Below are 17,764 nucleotides of genomic sequence, written 5' to 3' on the forward strand. Positions count from 1 at the left end.
GCACCTAGACTTGATCCAGACTGCTTACCTGTGGTCTTGAACAAATCGCCTGAGCTCATATGCCTTACCTCCAAGGGGGCAGAACCTTCCGTCATCGGCCAGGCTGTCAGCGTTATGCACTCAGAAACCTGGGTCGGCTTCTCTGGGCTGCATTTCTCTGGATCGGCTCCTGGGGTTGATATATGAGAACCAGAAAGCCAGTTTAATAATGAACTCATATTTATTATGTGAGATTATATAAATATTAGTCTTTTGATTTATAAAATATGATCATTGAATTTACTTAACTCAATTATTTGGAAGATTAAGATGTGATATCCACCTGTCATGCCTCTGATGCCAGGTTAATCTTTCTAAAACACTGCTTTTCTCATAACACTCTCGATCGTCAATCTCCAGGCTTCCGGGAAGGTTAGAGTTCAACACTTTTGCATTAACCTTCTGATCTGTTCCCGAACTACTTGTCCAGTTTCATCTTCTAATTACTCCATCAACATGAACCGTCTGTAGCTGGTTATTCATTGTCTAAAAATTCATCTCAACTACCTATATCCCTATGCTTTTGTTCATGCGGTTTTCTTCCCCCAGCAACTTCTCATGGAATGGCCTTTCACACAGGTTTATCGCCTTATCCAAGATCTACTACATCACCAAGCCTCTAGATTATGCCACCCTATCCATCCACTCCTATCTATCCATGTCCTCTGAACTCTAGAGCTGGAGTGTCAGGACAGTAGCCACCAGTCATATGTGTCTGTTGAACACTTGAAATGTGGTCTCAATTGAGATGGCTGTAAGTGTAAGATGTACATCAGATTTCAAAGATTTAGTATAAAAAAAGCATCTCCTTCATACAGTTTTACATCAATTCTATGTTAAAATGATAACACTAGCTTCACCTGTTTTTTACTTTAAAAAAACGTAGCTACTAGAACATGTAAAATTAAATATACAGCTTGCATTGTATTTCTATTAGAGCTGGTCTAGAGCCCTTACTTTTGGCCACATGTCTGGCATGCAGCCACACCTGCCTCATTCTTTGTCACTTTTCACTTGTGGATGTCTGATCTCCCCAGCCAGAGTGTGGGTGCCTTGGGGACAGGCCCAGTGTTTTCAGCTGGTTGTATCCCATACAGCACACTCACTCAGGACACCGTACCCTCAATCTTTCAGGAACAGGTAAACATATGAATCACGACTCAAAAACTAATCGCAGAAATCCTCCAAATAGTTAAGCTCCCCAGGTGTCTTCTGAGCATCTCTAATGTGAAAAAAAGTATTTATCTGTGTAGGTATATGAACACTCAAAAGGTTTGAAGAGACTTGTAAACATTTGCCGCTTGAAGAGGGAGTTCTATGGGTTGCCTGTTTGGAGTAAAATTTATATTGTCCTGTGCTTGCAAGAATGCTTTTTGCAGTACTGTAAGGACTTACAATTTTCATGTTACCTTTGTCACTTGGTACAGTATTTTTTCAGATCCTCGGAATTTTGTGACTCGGAGATGTTTAAAAACATTAGCAACACAGTTACAGGAAGGATGGCATGTTGATGCCACCAGGCCTCGTGCCACACTGAACACTGCACAGTGCCGTGTTTCATTCCAGTCTCCAGCCAGGAAAAATCCCTGTAACTGGGATGTAACGGGACCCCCATTTGAACAACAGAAAGAATGAAAGGATTTGAGATGAAATGAAAGTTGTTTATAAGAGGAAATGGATTTAGCACATAGAAAGCTGCGGGGGAGGGCACTGTCTTTCATATGTATCACTGGAAGGATTTTAATACAGAAAATAGTGGCTCAGTCATTAGTTTTCAGATTCCATTGAGATTAATCATGAGTCAAAACAGTAAGAGGGATTTGGGTTAGCTACAAACGAAACATTTGCTGATAAGACTGGTAATTAAATGATGGGTCAGGTCTTTACATCTCAGATTATGTCTCGTCAGTCTTGGTGGTCTGTACTGATCTAGTTATACCGTTGCTTGAGTATAGTGGTGTTTTTGTTTTTGTCCATTTCCTTTATTTATTTTTTAAATTTAATTTAATTTTTATTTTATATTGGAGTAGAGTTGATTTACAATGCTGTGTTAGTTTCAGGTGTACAGCAAAGTGATTCAGTTATACATATATATACAAACCATTCTTTTTCAGATTCTTTTCTCATATAGGTTATTACAGAATATTGAGTAGAGTTCCCTGTGCTATACAGTAGGTCCTTGTTGATTATCTGTTTTATATAGAGTAGGGGTGTTGTTTACTAGACATATCTAGGTCCTTCCCATGCCGAAAATTCTGGAGTTTTTCTGGGTGACTCAGTTTTATAAAGATATGCCTATTTTAAGGGAAAAAAACCCACACATTATTTCAGGACTGATCACTGAATCATTTAAACACAAGGAATTCTTTAAAAAGAGCATCTTACTAAACTGTTAACTTTAATGGCTTTAGAAAAAACTCACTGCAGAAAATGTCATTGGAACATCTATTAATGTTTACTCTTTAAAAGCATTTTTAACTAGGACCTCAAGATCACAGGTGAGTTTCTTTAGTTAACATAATAGATATTTTAAGTCAGTGAAGTTCCTGTAGATTTGCCTCTGTTCATTAAGTTGGGAACAAAGAAACCCAATGCCCTGCAAGCCACAAAAGAGAGGTTAGGAAAAATTCGAACTGCCATTGCTCTCAGCACTTTTCATCTCTGAATTGCTATTCCAGGAAAAGGAGAACAATCTAGAGAGTTGCTTTTAGTGTTTACAACTCAATGCAAAATCGTAGAGTTGAGTTACCTTCCAAATTGACTTACTTTTCTCAAGTGGCCGTGGGTTCAGAATCATTAAACAACCACTTTTGCTTAGCACAGAGCAAACAGGTTTTTAAATCTGATGTTTGGGAAGCAGACTATTTTATTCAGTTGTGGTTTTTGTGGAATTTTTTGGGTGTATGGAATTTTAAGTATAATAATAAGTGAAGAACTGTTTCTTGGGATGCATGGGGTATTTTTTATATATATATATATATATATATATATATATATATATATATATATATATATATATATATATATATATATTTGCTATTCTTAGTTGTTCTTTTCACTTAAAAAAAAAAACCAGGGATTTTGTGGGTGGAGTTGCAAGGAAAGGGAAAAGAAGGTCAGGAGGAAGTATTCGAAATGATAGACTGTGCAAAGCTATAAACTCCTTCTATCAGAGCATCTCAGAGGGATTTACAAACAAAGGCTACTGATCAGGATTTGTGGGAAGTGAACCTGAGTTGCAGGGAAACCAACTGACCTCTCCAAGCTCACTGGGCACAGCAGCAAATACAGAGGAGCCAGAGCAGCCAGTCTTTGGACTGTCTGCTTGAACACGTTTTCTGCTCTCCTAGAGTAAAAATTTACCCACAATTCCCACAAATCAGCTAGCCTAATGATTAGGAAAACTAATTTACAAATAGTTGAAGGTGTAACAGCTCATGTTATCCCTTGCAATCAGGATGCTGAAAAACGGACAAGGTCATACAGTTAAGAACTGAAAAATAAAGAAAAACAGGAAAATAAAGCCTGTTAGAAAGCCCCACACCACAAATATTAAACTCAACATGAAGACTTTTTATAGGAAAAGTACAGAGTTTAAAATGTTTTTCTACTCATAATTATGAGCAATACTGAAATTCTCAGGAAGAAATCCAAACTTAAGACATTTAAAATGCATCATAGGTAAGTTCTGTCATAAATAGGAAGAAAACAATGTGATCTTGCTAATATTAATTAATAGCTATGAGCCAGGGGACATGGAGAGAGAAGAAAACAAGAATCTTAAGTATTGAGAGATGTTGAAAACCAGAGCTTTAGGAAACTGTTCATGAGACGTTAATGCTGCCAGGAAGACAATTTATCTAGATGTTCTAGATGGTTCTAGTTCATTCAAGAGGAAATGAAGATGTGCTCAAGAGAAGGGCTGGTGAGTATAGGGTATGTCCAAGGCAAGAACTGGCTTCAGGTACCAGGAAGGTAGAGATGTGCTCAGAGTGAAGGCAACATGTAAGTGAAGACAAAGGTTTAAAGGGTGTAGACAGTTACTTTCCATGCTTTCTTGGGTGCTGCTAAGATGACTGCCAAGATCATGCTCTAATGTTGTCAGCATAGTGTCAGCTTCTCCTTTGGGCAGCTGTTTTCCAGTCTGTCATTAGAGTGATTGGATCTGGAAGCCTATTAACTGCTCCATCAAATGAGCAAGTCTTATTGATTCAGAAACTATCTCCCACAAAAGGTAAAGAGACTATCAGGAGGTAAATTAATCCACAAAGTATCTATTTCTAGTATTAATACTTCTTTGATGACATTATATGGACTATTTAGTAGAGACTCTTTAAATTAGAGCAGAGTAAAAGTTGGAATTTTAGGAGAGGTGTATTTCTCAGAAAGTAGTTTGATAGAATTTGCTTTTTTTTTCTTTTTTTTAACATCTTTATTGGAGTATAATTGCTTTACAATGGTGTATTAGTTTCTTTTGTATAACAAAGTGAATCAGCTATACATATACATATATCGCCATATCTCCTCCCTCTTGCGTCTCCCTCCCACCTCCCTATGCCACCCCTAGAATTTGCTTTAAAATAATTGCAATGTAGCAGTGCACTCTGGGACACATCGAATCACAAATTATGAGATTCACAAGCAATATTCTAGATGGAAATTTAAATAATGTGGAGGGTGTGTGTGAAGGAGAAGAAAGAGAAATTAATTCCATTTGCTGATGTGACTGTAGTACAACTATTTTTAGGTATAATCCAAACAGTGCATATCTTCTCCATTTTGATTAGTAGCAAATTGGCAGGGAGTCAAAAGAATTAGTATTTCTCAGCACATAATGCCAGAAATGTACAAATAAAACTAAATTATCTGTGCCAATGTGTTTAATTTGAATTACGGCTAAGGTTTTAAATTTTTTTCCTTCCAAAGAACTGATGGGTCCTGCTTTGTTAAAAAATTTTTTTAAGCCTTTCACAAATGGCAGTAAAACTTAATAATTTTCCTTTTGACCCTTGCTTAGAAGCTCTTGCTAAAAACTTGAATGCTAATATCATCCTGAGACTTCGAGTGCAGAATTTCCGTCTGGCAATTTTACATATTGCCAGAGGAAGTCAGCACGCTCAACAAAATGCAAAATTAGGAAAATGTGCTTAACAAGGAAAGGTTTCACAATAGCCACTTAGAGGTTATTAATAATTCCAGTTCCAAAGAAAGCCTGGATAGAAAAAATGAGCTCTATTTACAAAGTTTTACATTGCCAAGTTCACCAAGCGATGAAGCTATCTTCTATACCAATTATAGATTCCTACACTGGAGGGAGAATTATGGATGCTGGAATATCTTGTTACACATAGAGAACTTTACAGCGTGCAACTGAAACATAATTTCAAATGTAGCAAATAAGTGACTCTTGGTCATATGTTCACTGTTTTAATTTTAAGGCTTATGCCTTTGGTACTGTTACACACAAACCCGCGGGGTAAGGTTGATTTTCTGCATACTCACTGCCCTCCTCCTGTCACTTCTACTGTGCATTATCTCACCAGATTAAACAGGATTGGCAGTTTTCTCCTCCCACTGATGTAGCTATTGGGATTGGCAGCTCAGATTCCTACATTTCTATTATAGATCAATGTCTTCTTCAAAACAACGAAAAGCAGTTTTCCTGGGTAGTAGGAATCACTGACAAGGTCTGTTTCTGAATCCCCGTAACCCTCAGTTAGAGAACTCAAGAGATCACAGAAAACTCTTTTTCTATTTCCTACAAATACATATAAACTGGCCCCAAGATTACAGTGGTTTCCTCTAATTCACTAAAGAGTTCAGACCTGTCTACTAAGCAGTTAAATTATATATATTTGTTATTAAAGTTTATAGGACTTTCATGATTTTGAGACCTAAGGTTTGATGGGTCTATATGTAAGTTTGGGTCTGGGAAAATTTCTTTTTATTTAAATGTAAAGACTTAGCTAGACAAAATAGGAAAGTGAAGCATTACCTGGTACTTGAGTGCTCTTCAGATGAAACTGTAGACATTAAGTCTGTTAATTTTCTAGTATGATTTAAAAACGAAGAGGAACAAAACCCCTGACAAAATGCAACTTACATATTCAGGTGGGGGAAGGGAGGATAGAAATGGACTGTATTTGTTCCTAGGGGAAAGGATAGTGAGATTTCATCCTGGAATTTTTACATTCTCCAAAATGAGTTTCTTTAGGTATGTATCTGTATTTTTAAATAACTTTTGCTATCTCCCACCTCTCCACTTTTTTCTTTGCTGGACAAAGGGGTTAAACTTCACAGCAGCTTTTGTTGAAACTGCTACTGTTCATGCAACCTTCTGCTGGTCTCTAAAACATCGGCAACATTAATCTTTCTCAGAAGACTGGTCTTTCCTGGTTTTTAGAATATCGCATTGCCAAAAAAAAAAAAAAAAAAGGATAATCGGTCTTGACTTTCCTTGGTAGCGAAGAGTTTGTTCATGTTCAATCTCGGTATAAGCCAAAACTTTATACTCTTCACATTGGTTTCTTTACTGTACCATCATGAAATGAAAAGCTTGTTTAAAAATACAAAGAAAGAGAAATACTTAAACTTATTTTGGAGAATGTAGAATTAATCCCAAGATAGAATTTCACTATATTTTCCTTAGGAACTAACTTTAGGAAAACTATCCTATCCATTGGGGGGTGTCATAATCTTGTTAGGAAATTTGAAAACTTCACATTTACTTTTACCTGTTACCTGTCCACCCAGAACTTCTGCTGAAATGGTCTACTTAATTACACAAGAGAAAAAAAAAATTTACTTAAGTGCTCTTTTATAAATTTTTGCTTAACCATGAAAGTATTTTGCTTTCTAAACAGCCACTGGAGAAATCTGCACACACTGTGATTTTGATTTTCTGTTGGAAAACAAAAACCAGCCGTGGATGCCACTTACCGAATTCCAAGTAGGCAATGCCGGTTCCACGACTTAGTCTTCTTTCCTGCATTTCTGTGCAAAGTTGCAGCTGAGTTACCTGACTCAATCATTTTTTCTTAGAAGATGCACAATCCCAAATATTACTTCTTAAGGCAAGTACGGCAGATGGGATCTTGAAAACACCTACAAGCAGTCTAGAATACTCTGAATCTGGCTGTGAAAATTTAGGGCAAGCATGCAGCTCTCAGTAGGTGCACGCCTTATTTGGTCTAGAGGCATTTTGCTATGCTATTGAGTCATGAAAAGCTATTAAAAGAGCTCTATGGGAAATCCAGCCTATATTTTGAACAAAACAAACTGTCTTTTCCATTATCACTGAGCCCTTACAGACACACAGTACATAATCTTTTTTGTGCTTTATTGGTATTTATTGCACATGGATCAATTCCTCACATAGTAGTTAGTTGCACCAGAGTATAAATACTTGGCAAAACACAGAGAGGAAATAGTATTTACACACAAGTGCTAAATATTACCAGCAGATTCACGTGGGCCCTTGGACATAAAAAAATAATAAAAAAATCCTTAAGATAATTATATTTATAATATGGATACAGTTACAGTACCATGATAAAAGAGTATAAAAAGGTATTTTTCCAATAAATCACTAGCTCAGTAACATAATAGACAACAGAAGCAGAGTTTGAGTTTTATTTTAGTTTTTAAGATCTGCCCCTACCTCACCCCACCCCCGTTAAAAAATATTCAATTTCTTTTTGTGCAAGTAACATCTTCAGCGGACTTTACAGTTCCTAATACTGTGCAAAAATGCCACTTTGAATCACGCCTTTTTGTTCTGTTTTTCGTTTTTACCCACATGTGCAGTAATCTGAACTGTTTCCTCTTCTTTTCTTTTTCTGTCCTGTCTTCAATGGACAGAGTCACACGTCACAGAGGCTCAGCGCCTGGTCCTTCCAACTAATATTGATACATAAATAAGCTGTTTAATATAAACAAGTCTTTCTATCTTGCTGTGCAAGGTGCACAGTGTGAGGTAGGAACCCCTCGGCCTGACCACCGAGGCTCTCGGGGACAGCCGGCTTGCCCTACAAAAGGAAAGCAAGGTGAGGCTTGTTCCAAGAATAGCTTAAAATTTCCTGAAACGCGATTTTTGCATCCATCCTTTCCCTCTGCTTTAAGAACAGGAGAAATCATTACTCAGCAATTCAAATGAAATTTCAACGGAAGGCAAAGGAAACACGTCCTCATCAACTGTCATCCTCTCCTCTTTCTCCGGTTGACCGCTCCTGTTCCCGAGAACGGGATAGAAGCCAAGTCAGAGACTTATCTCCTAACGCTTCTCCCTTCCCTTCCCGGTCATCGCAGAGAGTGTTAAAAAACCACCTGGGAGAAAAAAAAAAAAAAATCTAAAGACGTATCACACGCACCCACAAAAGAAGGCCGGACCACAAAGAGAAAAAAGAACCCAACAAAAATCAGCAAGCCGCTCTCCCACCCCTCCCCAAACCTTCCTTTCTGTGCAACACTATCTGTGGCTTTTCTGTTTGCCTTGGACGATGCAGACGAGGTTTGCGGGCTTCGAATTCACCTGCTTTCGGTCTTGAGTAAACACAGATCTCCTCTTCCCCCAGGAAGCCGTTCAGGGACGCCCGGGTTCTTTTCCTCCCGGGGCGCAGAGCCTGCGCCCGGGCTGGGGAGGCGGGGAGGGCGCCCGGCCCTACACCTTGGATTCCGAGGCACAGCCCGGGCGGCTCGGCTCGTCCGGGCTCGAGTCGCTGTCGCCCGCCGCCCCACCGTTGTAGTCGGCCCAGGGCTCCAGCAGGCGCGCGGGTGGCGAGGTCCCGACGTCGTCGTCGTCGTCGTCGTCTGAGGCGGCCCCGGGCGACGGCGACGGCCGGGCCACCGCCAGGCAGCCCGAGGCGCGCGGCGGGTCCCCGGCGGCCGCGTGGCTCCCGCGGGCGGCCCGGCGCGCGCAGCAGAGCAGGCGCTGGAAGGCCTTGCGGAAGTCGGGGCTGCGGCAGTAGATGATGGGGTTGAAGGCCGAGTTGGCGTAGCCCAGCCAGTTGAAGAAGACGAAGAGGCTGTCGGGCACCAGGTCGCGGTGGAAAGCCTTCACCACGTTGGCCAGGAAGAAGGGCAGCCAGCAGAGCGTGAACACGCCCATGATGATGCCCAGCGTCTTGAGCGCCTTCTGCTCGCGAAGGGCCACGAGGCGCGAGGGGCGCCGCTTGCTGGCGCGCCCGTTGGCCACCGGGGAGGCGGCGGCGGTCGGGAGCGGGGGCGCGGGCGAGGACGCGGGCGAGGGCGAGGGCGGCCGCGTGGGGCCGCTGAGGAAGCGGCGCTCGCAGCTGTCGATCTTCTTCACCTGCTTCTGGGCCTCGCGGAACACCCGCAAGTACACGAAGGCCATGATGCACAGGGGCACGTAGAAGGAGACGACGGACGAGGCTATGGCGTAGGCCCGGTTGGTGACGAAATCGCAGCACTTGGGGTCGTTGTAGCAGCGGCGCGCCTCGTCGCCCTCAGCCCGCCACCAGTGCATGAGGATGGGCAGGAAGGACACCAGGGCCGAGATGGCCCACACGGTGCACACGAGGGCCCGCGCCCGCGCGCGGGTCAGCAGGCTCTGGTAGCGGAAGGGCGATGTGATGGCGAGATAGCGGTCCAGGGCGATGACACACAGGGTCTCGATGCTGGCCGTCACGCACAGCACGTCCACCGAGGTCCAGAGCTCGCAGAAGAAGGAGCCGTACTCCCAGCGGCCCCACACCACGATGGTGGCCCCGAACGGCACCACCAGCAGCCCCATGACCAGGTCAGCGCTGGCCAGGGACATGATGAAGAGGTTGGTGAGCGTCTGCAGCCGCGGCGTCTTGGCGATGGACACGATCACGAGCACGTTGCCCGCCACGATGAGCAGCACGATGAGCGCCATCAGCAGGCCCATGCCGGCCGTCCACTGCTGCGACAGCGGCGCGGATCCCTCGCTGGCGGGGGTCAGCAGCGAGGCGGGCGGCAGCGCGGGCACTAGCAGCCGCGCCGCCGTGGCCGCGCCGTCGGGGAGCGGCGCGGCCGTTGACAGGTTGCAGGGCTCGGAGGCGCCCAGGGCGAGCGCCCCCGCGCCCATGCCGAGCTGCGGAGGCCGGGGGAGGGGGTGTGGCGGAGTTGGGCCGCGGTTGGGGAACCCCCCAGAGGCCCGGGCGGCGGGGCGCGCGGAGGGAGGTCGCGGCCAGGTCAGGACAGCCGAAGCGCTGGGCCGGAGGCATGGGCGCCGGGCGCCTTCCCAGCCGGAGCCGTGCGCTGTCGCCGCCGCCGCCGCCGCCGCTGCTGCTGGAGCCGCTGTCGCTGCTGGAACAGCTGCCGGGACCTCAGCATGTTTCTGAGCGCGCGGAGCCCGCAGCCCCGGCACCCAGCACCCAACCCACCCCAGTCCCACTCCCCCGAGCCAACCCCCGGGGCCTCGCGTCAGGCTCCTGCAGCCAATCCGGGCGAAGGCACGCCCCTGTCTGGTTCCCCGCAGCAACCCCCCGCAGCCCCCCCTCCTACCGGCGGTTCCGCGGCTCCGAGGAGTGAGGCAGAGGGCCAAGCGAGCGTCTCCTCGGCGCCCGCGGGTTCCTGCGCGCGCGCGCCTTCCTGAGTCCGCTGGTTCCAGCGCCCAGTTCCCCTTGGCTCCCTACGGCGCCCGGCTCCCACCCTGTCCCCTCCCGCGGACCCCAGTCTCTCCTCTCCTGCGCCCCGTTTGCCTCCGGCGTTTGGCTCCTTCCTGCGCTCGGGCTCAACTCGCTACCCGTCTACCTCCGGTGCCCAGGATTCCTGCGGAGCAGAGCGCGCGCTTCCTTTAGCGGGGAGGGGACCTCGGTGTTCTCGAAGCACCAGAGCGCCTTGGACGGTCTGTTCACTGGGGTTGGAGGAGTCTGGCTGCAAGATTGTTTCTCGTGTTGGGCAGCCTAGGAGAGTGCGTGTAAAAGCCTTCCTCCGTCAAGAGGGGACCCAGCCAGCCTGCGTCCTGCCAGCTCAGGGGATCGGAGGCGGGTGTTAGCGGTTAGAGGAAACTTTCCAGCAAGCGCCTTGCTCGAGCAAACCGCGCATCTGTCAGCAACGCTCTCTGGGAGCTATTCTTGCACGAAGCTTCTGTTGTTCCAGGACAGCAGATGCAGAAAGGAAGGGAAGGTTTGTGCATCTGACAGCTAATGCTGAGGACCAGTTGGAAAAACACACACTCCCCAGTCCCAGCTGATGGATGTGTGAGTATGATGCAACAGTGTGTGTCGATACTATGAAGAGAGAGGCTTAAGGAAACACAAATGTTAACGTGGAATAAGTGACACCGCCACGAAGACAGAGCACGTTTAATTACATTTCAGACTTTTCACATTCAGTTATAACACCAGGATTTTGTGTTTTATTACTCACGTGATTTTGCAGTTTGAGCTGGGTCAGTGCAAACAGAAAGGTACATTAGTTTTGGACGACATAGTGAACTGAGATTTCAGATTTCTTGGTCTGCCCAAGTTGTTTTCTCCTTTGCCCAAGTTCCCAGATTCTCAAAACTCTAGGATTAGTTTTGGAGGGATGAGAGAAGAAAATATGTAAATACTCCAGAAGATTAAAATCCGATAGCATTTAAAGTTATATCAGAGACCCCTGAGTTGGCAGCTGCATGGGTTTAAAATTAGTGAGTCAGCCCTGCAGTCGGTGTGCTTATATGTGGGGACCCACCTACAGGATGGGCACCGTGAGCACACAATGCAGCAGAAGGTGTTCAGGCCCCCTGTCTGATTCCACCACAGTAAGGTCCTCAGCTCAGCCTTGAAAATAAAAAGACCGTAATCGAATCTTTGAGAACAAGGACGGGTAAACAGCTTCTAATTACCCATGTAAGAGTGCATGAAAGTGTTATATAATGCTCACACATCTTTCTAGCATTGGAATAAAAAGCATAGCATCTGCGGGGGCTTCCCTGGTGGCGCAGTGGTTGAGAGTCCGCCTGCCGATGCAGGGGACACGGGTTCGTGCCCCGGTCCGGGAAGATCCCACATGCCGCGGAGCGGCTGGGCCCGTGAGCCATGGCCGCTGAGCCTGCGTGTCCGGAGCCTGTGCTCCGCAACGGGAGAGGCCACAACAGTGAGAGGCCCGCGTACCGCAAAAAAAAAAAAAAAAAAAAAAAGCATAGCGTCTGAAAGGAACAAACTCATATTCTTACCCTGTAGAGAAAGACTGACTTCCACAGCTACCCAAGTCAAGAGCTAAAAGCAATGTTTATTCAGTTTATAAAGTCCAGCAGTTTAAACCACTTTCTCTATATCCAAACATAAATTTGCTTTAGGCCCGAACTTGATAATCAGTGCTACAAGGTGGGTGGGTGTGGATGTGGCTGATTTATTTGTTTATTCACCCCTGCCCTAGGACTTGTCAGCCTAGTTCTGCCCTAGTTCTGCCAACTTGGGAAGCTTGAGAAGGGGGAGCAAGGAAAGGAGAGGGCTGGAAAGAGGGGGGGGGCCTGCACCCTGAGTTCAGCGTAGGCTCCCAGAGAGCCCTAGGTACCCAAGTCACTGCAAACCTGTCTCCGCTTCCGACTTTTTTCTGTTCCCGCCCTCAAGGGACAGTCTCAAAATAGCCAAGGGGTTGGAAAGAGTTGGATTTGACGCTGCAGGATTCTGAGTGCTGGGCTGTGCAGTGAGGTGTAGGGAATGTGGGAAGGAGGCTTTCTGTTGGGCGCCATCTTTCTGTCAAGTGGTGTTACTGGGAATATTGTGTGCCAAGCTTAAGGGCCCCTGAAGGGCAAAGGGACTGCATTTCTGTGAGCGATAAGGCCTGAACTTGGTTGTACAGATTCAGTGCAGAAGCCTGGATGCCAATAGCATTACCATATGTGCAAATATGTATGTATTTGTATACATTTTGTATACATTCATGTATTGGTATACGTATGTATAAACACACCAAAAATACCAGGGCGTGAGATTTGAATTGTTGAAAAACTCTCCTGAAACTTTTTTCCCCTGCTCATTCAAAGATAAATCAAGTTTCCCTGAATTTCTGGATAATAAATACATTAAATCACAAATATCCAAAACCAGCAGGTTATTTTGATAGGAGTTCCAACGTAGGGCTGCAGGCATAAAGGGATTCCTGGAATTCTTGGGGCCGTCCTTCAGTTGTACTGATGGAAAAGTTTGGAGTATTCAACTAGAGTTCACTTTCTTTTAAAATAAAATGTTCTCGGATTTCCTTTAATCCTTACACTTCATGACACTTTTTTAAAAAAACATTTTTGAGCTAACATTGTTTTGTCCTGAGTTAAGGATACAAGATTAAGAAGAAAATATACCCACTTACACAGGTATGAGATGTTGCAAGTTCAAAATTAGTAACTCCTCCATTTCCCCGTTCCTTTAGAAAGGAACAGAAAGCTCCAACAATACATGCTAATCAGCACATTGAAAACGAGAGGGCTTCCTCCTCAGTATTTCCTGCTCCCACCTCTACCTTTCCCGTCCCACTGCCTTTATCCCACACCTGAACATGCTATGGGTTCCTTTTGAGCTCCTGGCCTCTAGTCCTTCCTGATCCATTTAATCTGGCATGCCATAGCCAAATTCATATTTCTAAAATGCTGCATTGACCGAAATGCTTTTCTGTTCAGAAACCTCAACTCCTCAACATGGCCTTCAAAGCCCTCCACAGTCCAGTTCCAAATAGCCTTTCCAGCACTATCCCGTACTAGAACTCTCCATGTCACCCTAACTTGCAGTTGTGCAAGTTAGTTTTTGGATCTATACCCTTTTTCCTTTTTTTTTTTTTTTGCTGTACGTGGGCCTCTCACTGTTGTGGCCTCTCCCGTTGCGGAGCACAAGCTCTGGACACGCAGGCTCAGTGGCCATGGCTCAGGGGCCTAGCCGCTCCGTGGCATGTGGGATCTTCCCGGACCAGGGCACGAACCCATGTCCCCTGCATCGGCAGGCGGACTCCCAACCACTGCGCCACCAGGGAAGCCCCCTTTTTCCTTTTTTTGCATCTGTACTCTTTCTCATTGTGATCCTTCCACCAAGAATTCCCTCCTCCATCTCTGTCTCATGGAGTTCAAATTCAAGATCTGGTTGATACATTTTTTACTTTACAGTCATCCCTACCCACTGTTTCTGGAAATGATCTCTCCTTTCCCTACCTAGAGTAGTTACTTTGCTCATTGCATTTCATGTGTCAAGGAACAATATGTTGCCTTTCGACGTCTCTTATATTGTGATATGATTTTTATAATTTTTAATTTTTCTCTTTTCTTCTCATATGGATTATAAGGCCATCGAGAGCCAGGACCATCCTATACATTTTTATATTTCCCATGTTTACTAAAATTACCTAACATTAATTAACATTAAGCTTTGATTCATAAATATTTAATATTTAATTTATTAAGATATTCTCATATTTACTAGTATGAGAAATAATCGAGTGTTTTTGGAGTTATGATCTTTCCTCATGCTTCAAGTTTAGAGTAATAATTCATGTCCCTATAGCCTAGTCAATACTTTCATATAAGCATTTCAAAATATAAGCTTTACAAATACAAGGTAGGCTCATGAGATAAATAAATTTATATCATACCTACTCAGTAATAAATAACGTGGGGCAGACTTAGGTAAGAGTTTTTCCAAAGGTACAATGAAAGTCCACATAATAAAAAATACTACCTAATCTTCATAAATATTCAGGGTGAATTACCTTTTTCCTTCCTTTATGATACTATATATCCAGGCATTTCTGCCCTGGGAGAATGGCTGATGACTTGAATTTGGCTTCAAATTCTAGATCAAATTAAAAGTCTGTGCGGCAGTGACTGATGGGCGTCCAACCCACCCATAGTTGTAAGCCATGAACTTGATGGAGACCTTTCCATTCTTCAGTTGACTTTGTTGGCAAATGAGATTAAAATAATGGTGAGTAGCCTAACTGGACAGCTGCTGGAAGTTTGGCCAGAGGAAGTCCGGGGGAAATTTCTAAGTAAAGCGCCAAGAAAAGTATCAAATCAGTAAGTTAGCATAATTTGCCTTGAGGCTGATAATAGGTGGCAGAATTCATTGATCAGAGCTCTAGTGGCTGTTTCTGAGGAAAGATATACAACTTTTCACATAAAGTAATGTAACTGCTAAAACAGTCACTCAGCGCTAAACTAAGCAAAGAACAGTTTGCACCTGTGGCTGGCTTAAGGTCATATACTGGTTTTGAAGACACAGTTTACACAGGGACAAGCAATTGCATCCACTGTGATAAGAAGAAGCACAGAAGACAGTGGTGTAATCATAGCAAAGCATGGACTATTTGGGCAATTCAGAAGCTCTCCTCTCTCCCACTTCCTCCCTCTTTGCCTTCTCCTCCTCTCCCTGGTATGTCTAAAGAGTACTTTGAACAATGCAAGAGCCAGTAATAATATTTTTCAAAATTTGGATATATTGAAAAGTGTTCAGACCTGGTAGGCGGAAGATCCAGGTTTGTGTCCTGGTGTCGCTTTTGAGTTTGACCTTCAGCAGTGGCTTCATCCTTGAAATGGACTCACCGTTCGCTCCCTCGCAGGGTTACACATGGATTAAATGAGATGATGTATGTGACAGCTTCTTGAAATCTCATATAGCACCGTATGCTTGAAACGCATCAAATGCGGTCTCATCCAATCATTATGACATTTCAAACCATGAAATGTGTCAGGATTTGCTTGTACGAGAGGAGTCAGTTCACTTACATAAGCTTCACTTTATCAGGTGACTCCTTTCTTTCTCACGCTGGATATTAGTACGACTCAGAGGCTGGATAACAGTGAACGATTTTTAAATGCCTTTACCTTTGGCCAATCACATTTTAAAAAAGATTTTCCCCCACCTTTGTGCCCTTCCTTAGTAGGTACCCTACTCTTTTTTTTAAAGTGTTCATTTATGTGATTCTCTGACATAAGTTCCTTTAAAGTATTTCAGTGGTGAAATATTAGCAGCAGAGAAAGGATTTTTTTTCCTCAACTATTTAGTGCCATAACTAGTAACTTTAAAAAAAATGGAAGGTAGTGCAACATAAAACTTAGCCAACTTTCATAAGTTCTGTTCTTATTCAGGTGTATGATGAATAAAACTTGAGTGTTCATCAGCTGAGATCTTACCTTAAAGTGCCGGCGGCAATGGGAGTGTTATCAGCACACATGAAAAGTACTTGGCTAAGAGTTGTCCTTCAATCTGCCCAAGTCTAGAGCTTGTAATGACAACAAGCTGCACTAATTATTGAAAACTCTAGGTTTTATTTTAACAGAGTCTTATTGTGCTCCTGATAAAACGATTATGTTGTAAAAAGCTGAGAAGTCTGTAGCAACAAGAATCCCCCAAGCCCTTATTTTAAGTTTCTAACGGGTAGAAATGATACCTTTTAAACGTTTTAGCTCCCATTTATTTTGGTCATGTAGTTGGTACTTTGCAAATTCCTGTGGAATAGAGGAACCACTTAAAAGCTTATGTGCACCCTCTAAAATAAAAGAAGACATTGTGTTTTCCATTCACCTATGGAAGATGGGTCTGGCCCATCCAACTGAATGGAATTGCCAAAGGGAACCAGTGGAAGAAGCAAGTTGTCTTGCCTCTGGGTGGCAGACCAAATCATTTACATTGCTTCTTTTCACTCACTACTCTGAGTAGACCAAACAGGTATCTTCTTTCATATGTTCTTCCACTTCTTTGTTTTGGATATATATTTTCGTAGGTAACTTACGTACTGTATAAATGCTCATCCAGACCCACTCAATAAATACAGGCGTGGCGAGTCCTTTGCCTTGGAAGGGCAGAGTCCCACACTAGTGGGACACTATTGCTGCTACTTTGGTTTTGATAACCACTGTGGTTAGGCTTCTTGCATTGAAACTAAATATCAAACCTTTGACATGACATATATTTTCCACAGTGTCTCAGCTTTGCAGCTCCTTGAATAAAACCCATTAGAAATCTTTATCCTATGATAGCTTTCTGTTTCCAGAGCATTATCACTTAATTAAATGTTAAGGGGGCAGTGACCTTCTTTGCAGACCTCTTCTAAATATAAGTGACTTTTCACACTGGTGGAGAAATGGTTGGGTTTTTTCCTTCCTGTTTTCGTATGGAGACACTGAAGCATAAGGAGAGAGACGTGCTTAAGGTTTCAAGGAAAGGGAAAGGGAGTTCTTCACTTTCCTGCCTATTGAGCTAATCTTTAATTACCAGAGCCTGCATCCTTAACAGATTTGGACCCACCTCTTAACTGCTTGTCAGCATAATTCAATTGCATGATATATTTTGGGGCCTGGAGCGAGTCACGGAGTCATTTTTTTAAATAAATAGCTCTGAATGAGTGAAGAGATTCTATCATGCAATGTTTATTTGTATTTTTCAATTGGTTTAAATATAATAGATCTAGAAGAATAATCATATTTATCCACACAAATAAAAGTCTCTTTGTTAGTACATTTCAATGTGAATTTCCAGAAGTGTCACATGAATACTAACTCTGAAGACAAAAACAAAAAACCCAAAAAGCAAAGCAATTAAGTAATTTGGTTTTTTGTTTTGTTTTTAAATCTGTAACTAGAAAAAAATTTCACAAAAGACTCTTACTGAGAATCAAAGGCCCCAAAGCTGTGACAACCTTGGGGTTTTATTTAAAAGTCAAAATGAAGCTGTTTGGGAGTTTGGAACAGAAAATTAAAAAGCAAGCTCTACTTGCTTGGTCATTTCCTCACCCTAATAACTTTTCCAAACCAGGTAGCTCTGTCATGGGC

General features: G+C 43.6%; 1 protein-coding gene across 1 annotated transcript; it reads right to left on the reverse strand.

Annotated features, from left to right (window-relative positions):
- Positions 1 to 7,380: 7,380 nt before the first annotated feature.
- Positions 7,381 to 10,108, reverse strand: ADRB1 (adrenoceptor beta 1). The gene has a single exon (XM_060033558.1). The coding sequence runs from the start codon at positions 10,106 to 10,108 to the stop codon at positions 8,699 to 8,701; it is 1,410 nt and encodes a 469-aa protein (XP_059889541.1). The 3' UTR covers positions 7,381 to 8,698.
- Positions 10,109 to 17,764: the final 7,656 nt, after the last annotated feature.

The sequence above is a fragment of the Delphinus delphis genome, chromosome 16, assembly GCF_949987515.2.
Source record: "Delphinus delphis chromosome 16, mDelDel1.2, whole genome shotgun sequence".
NCBI lineage: Eukaryota > Metazoa > Chordata > Mammalia > Artiodactyla > Delphinidae > Delphinus > Delphinus delphis.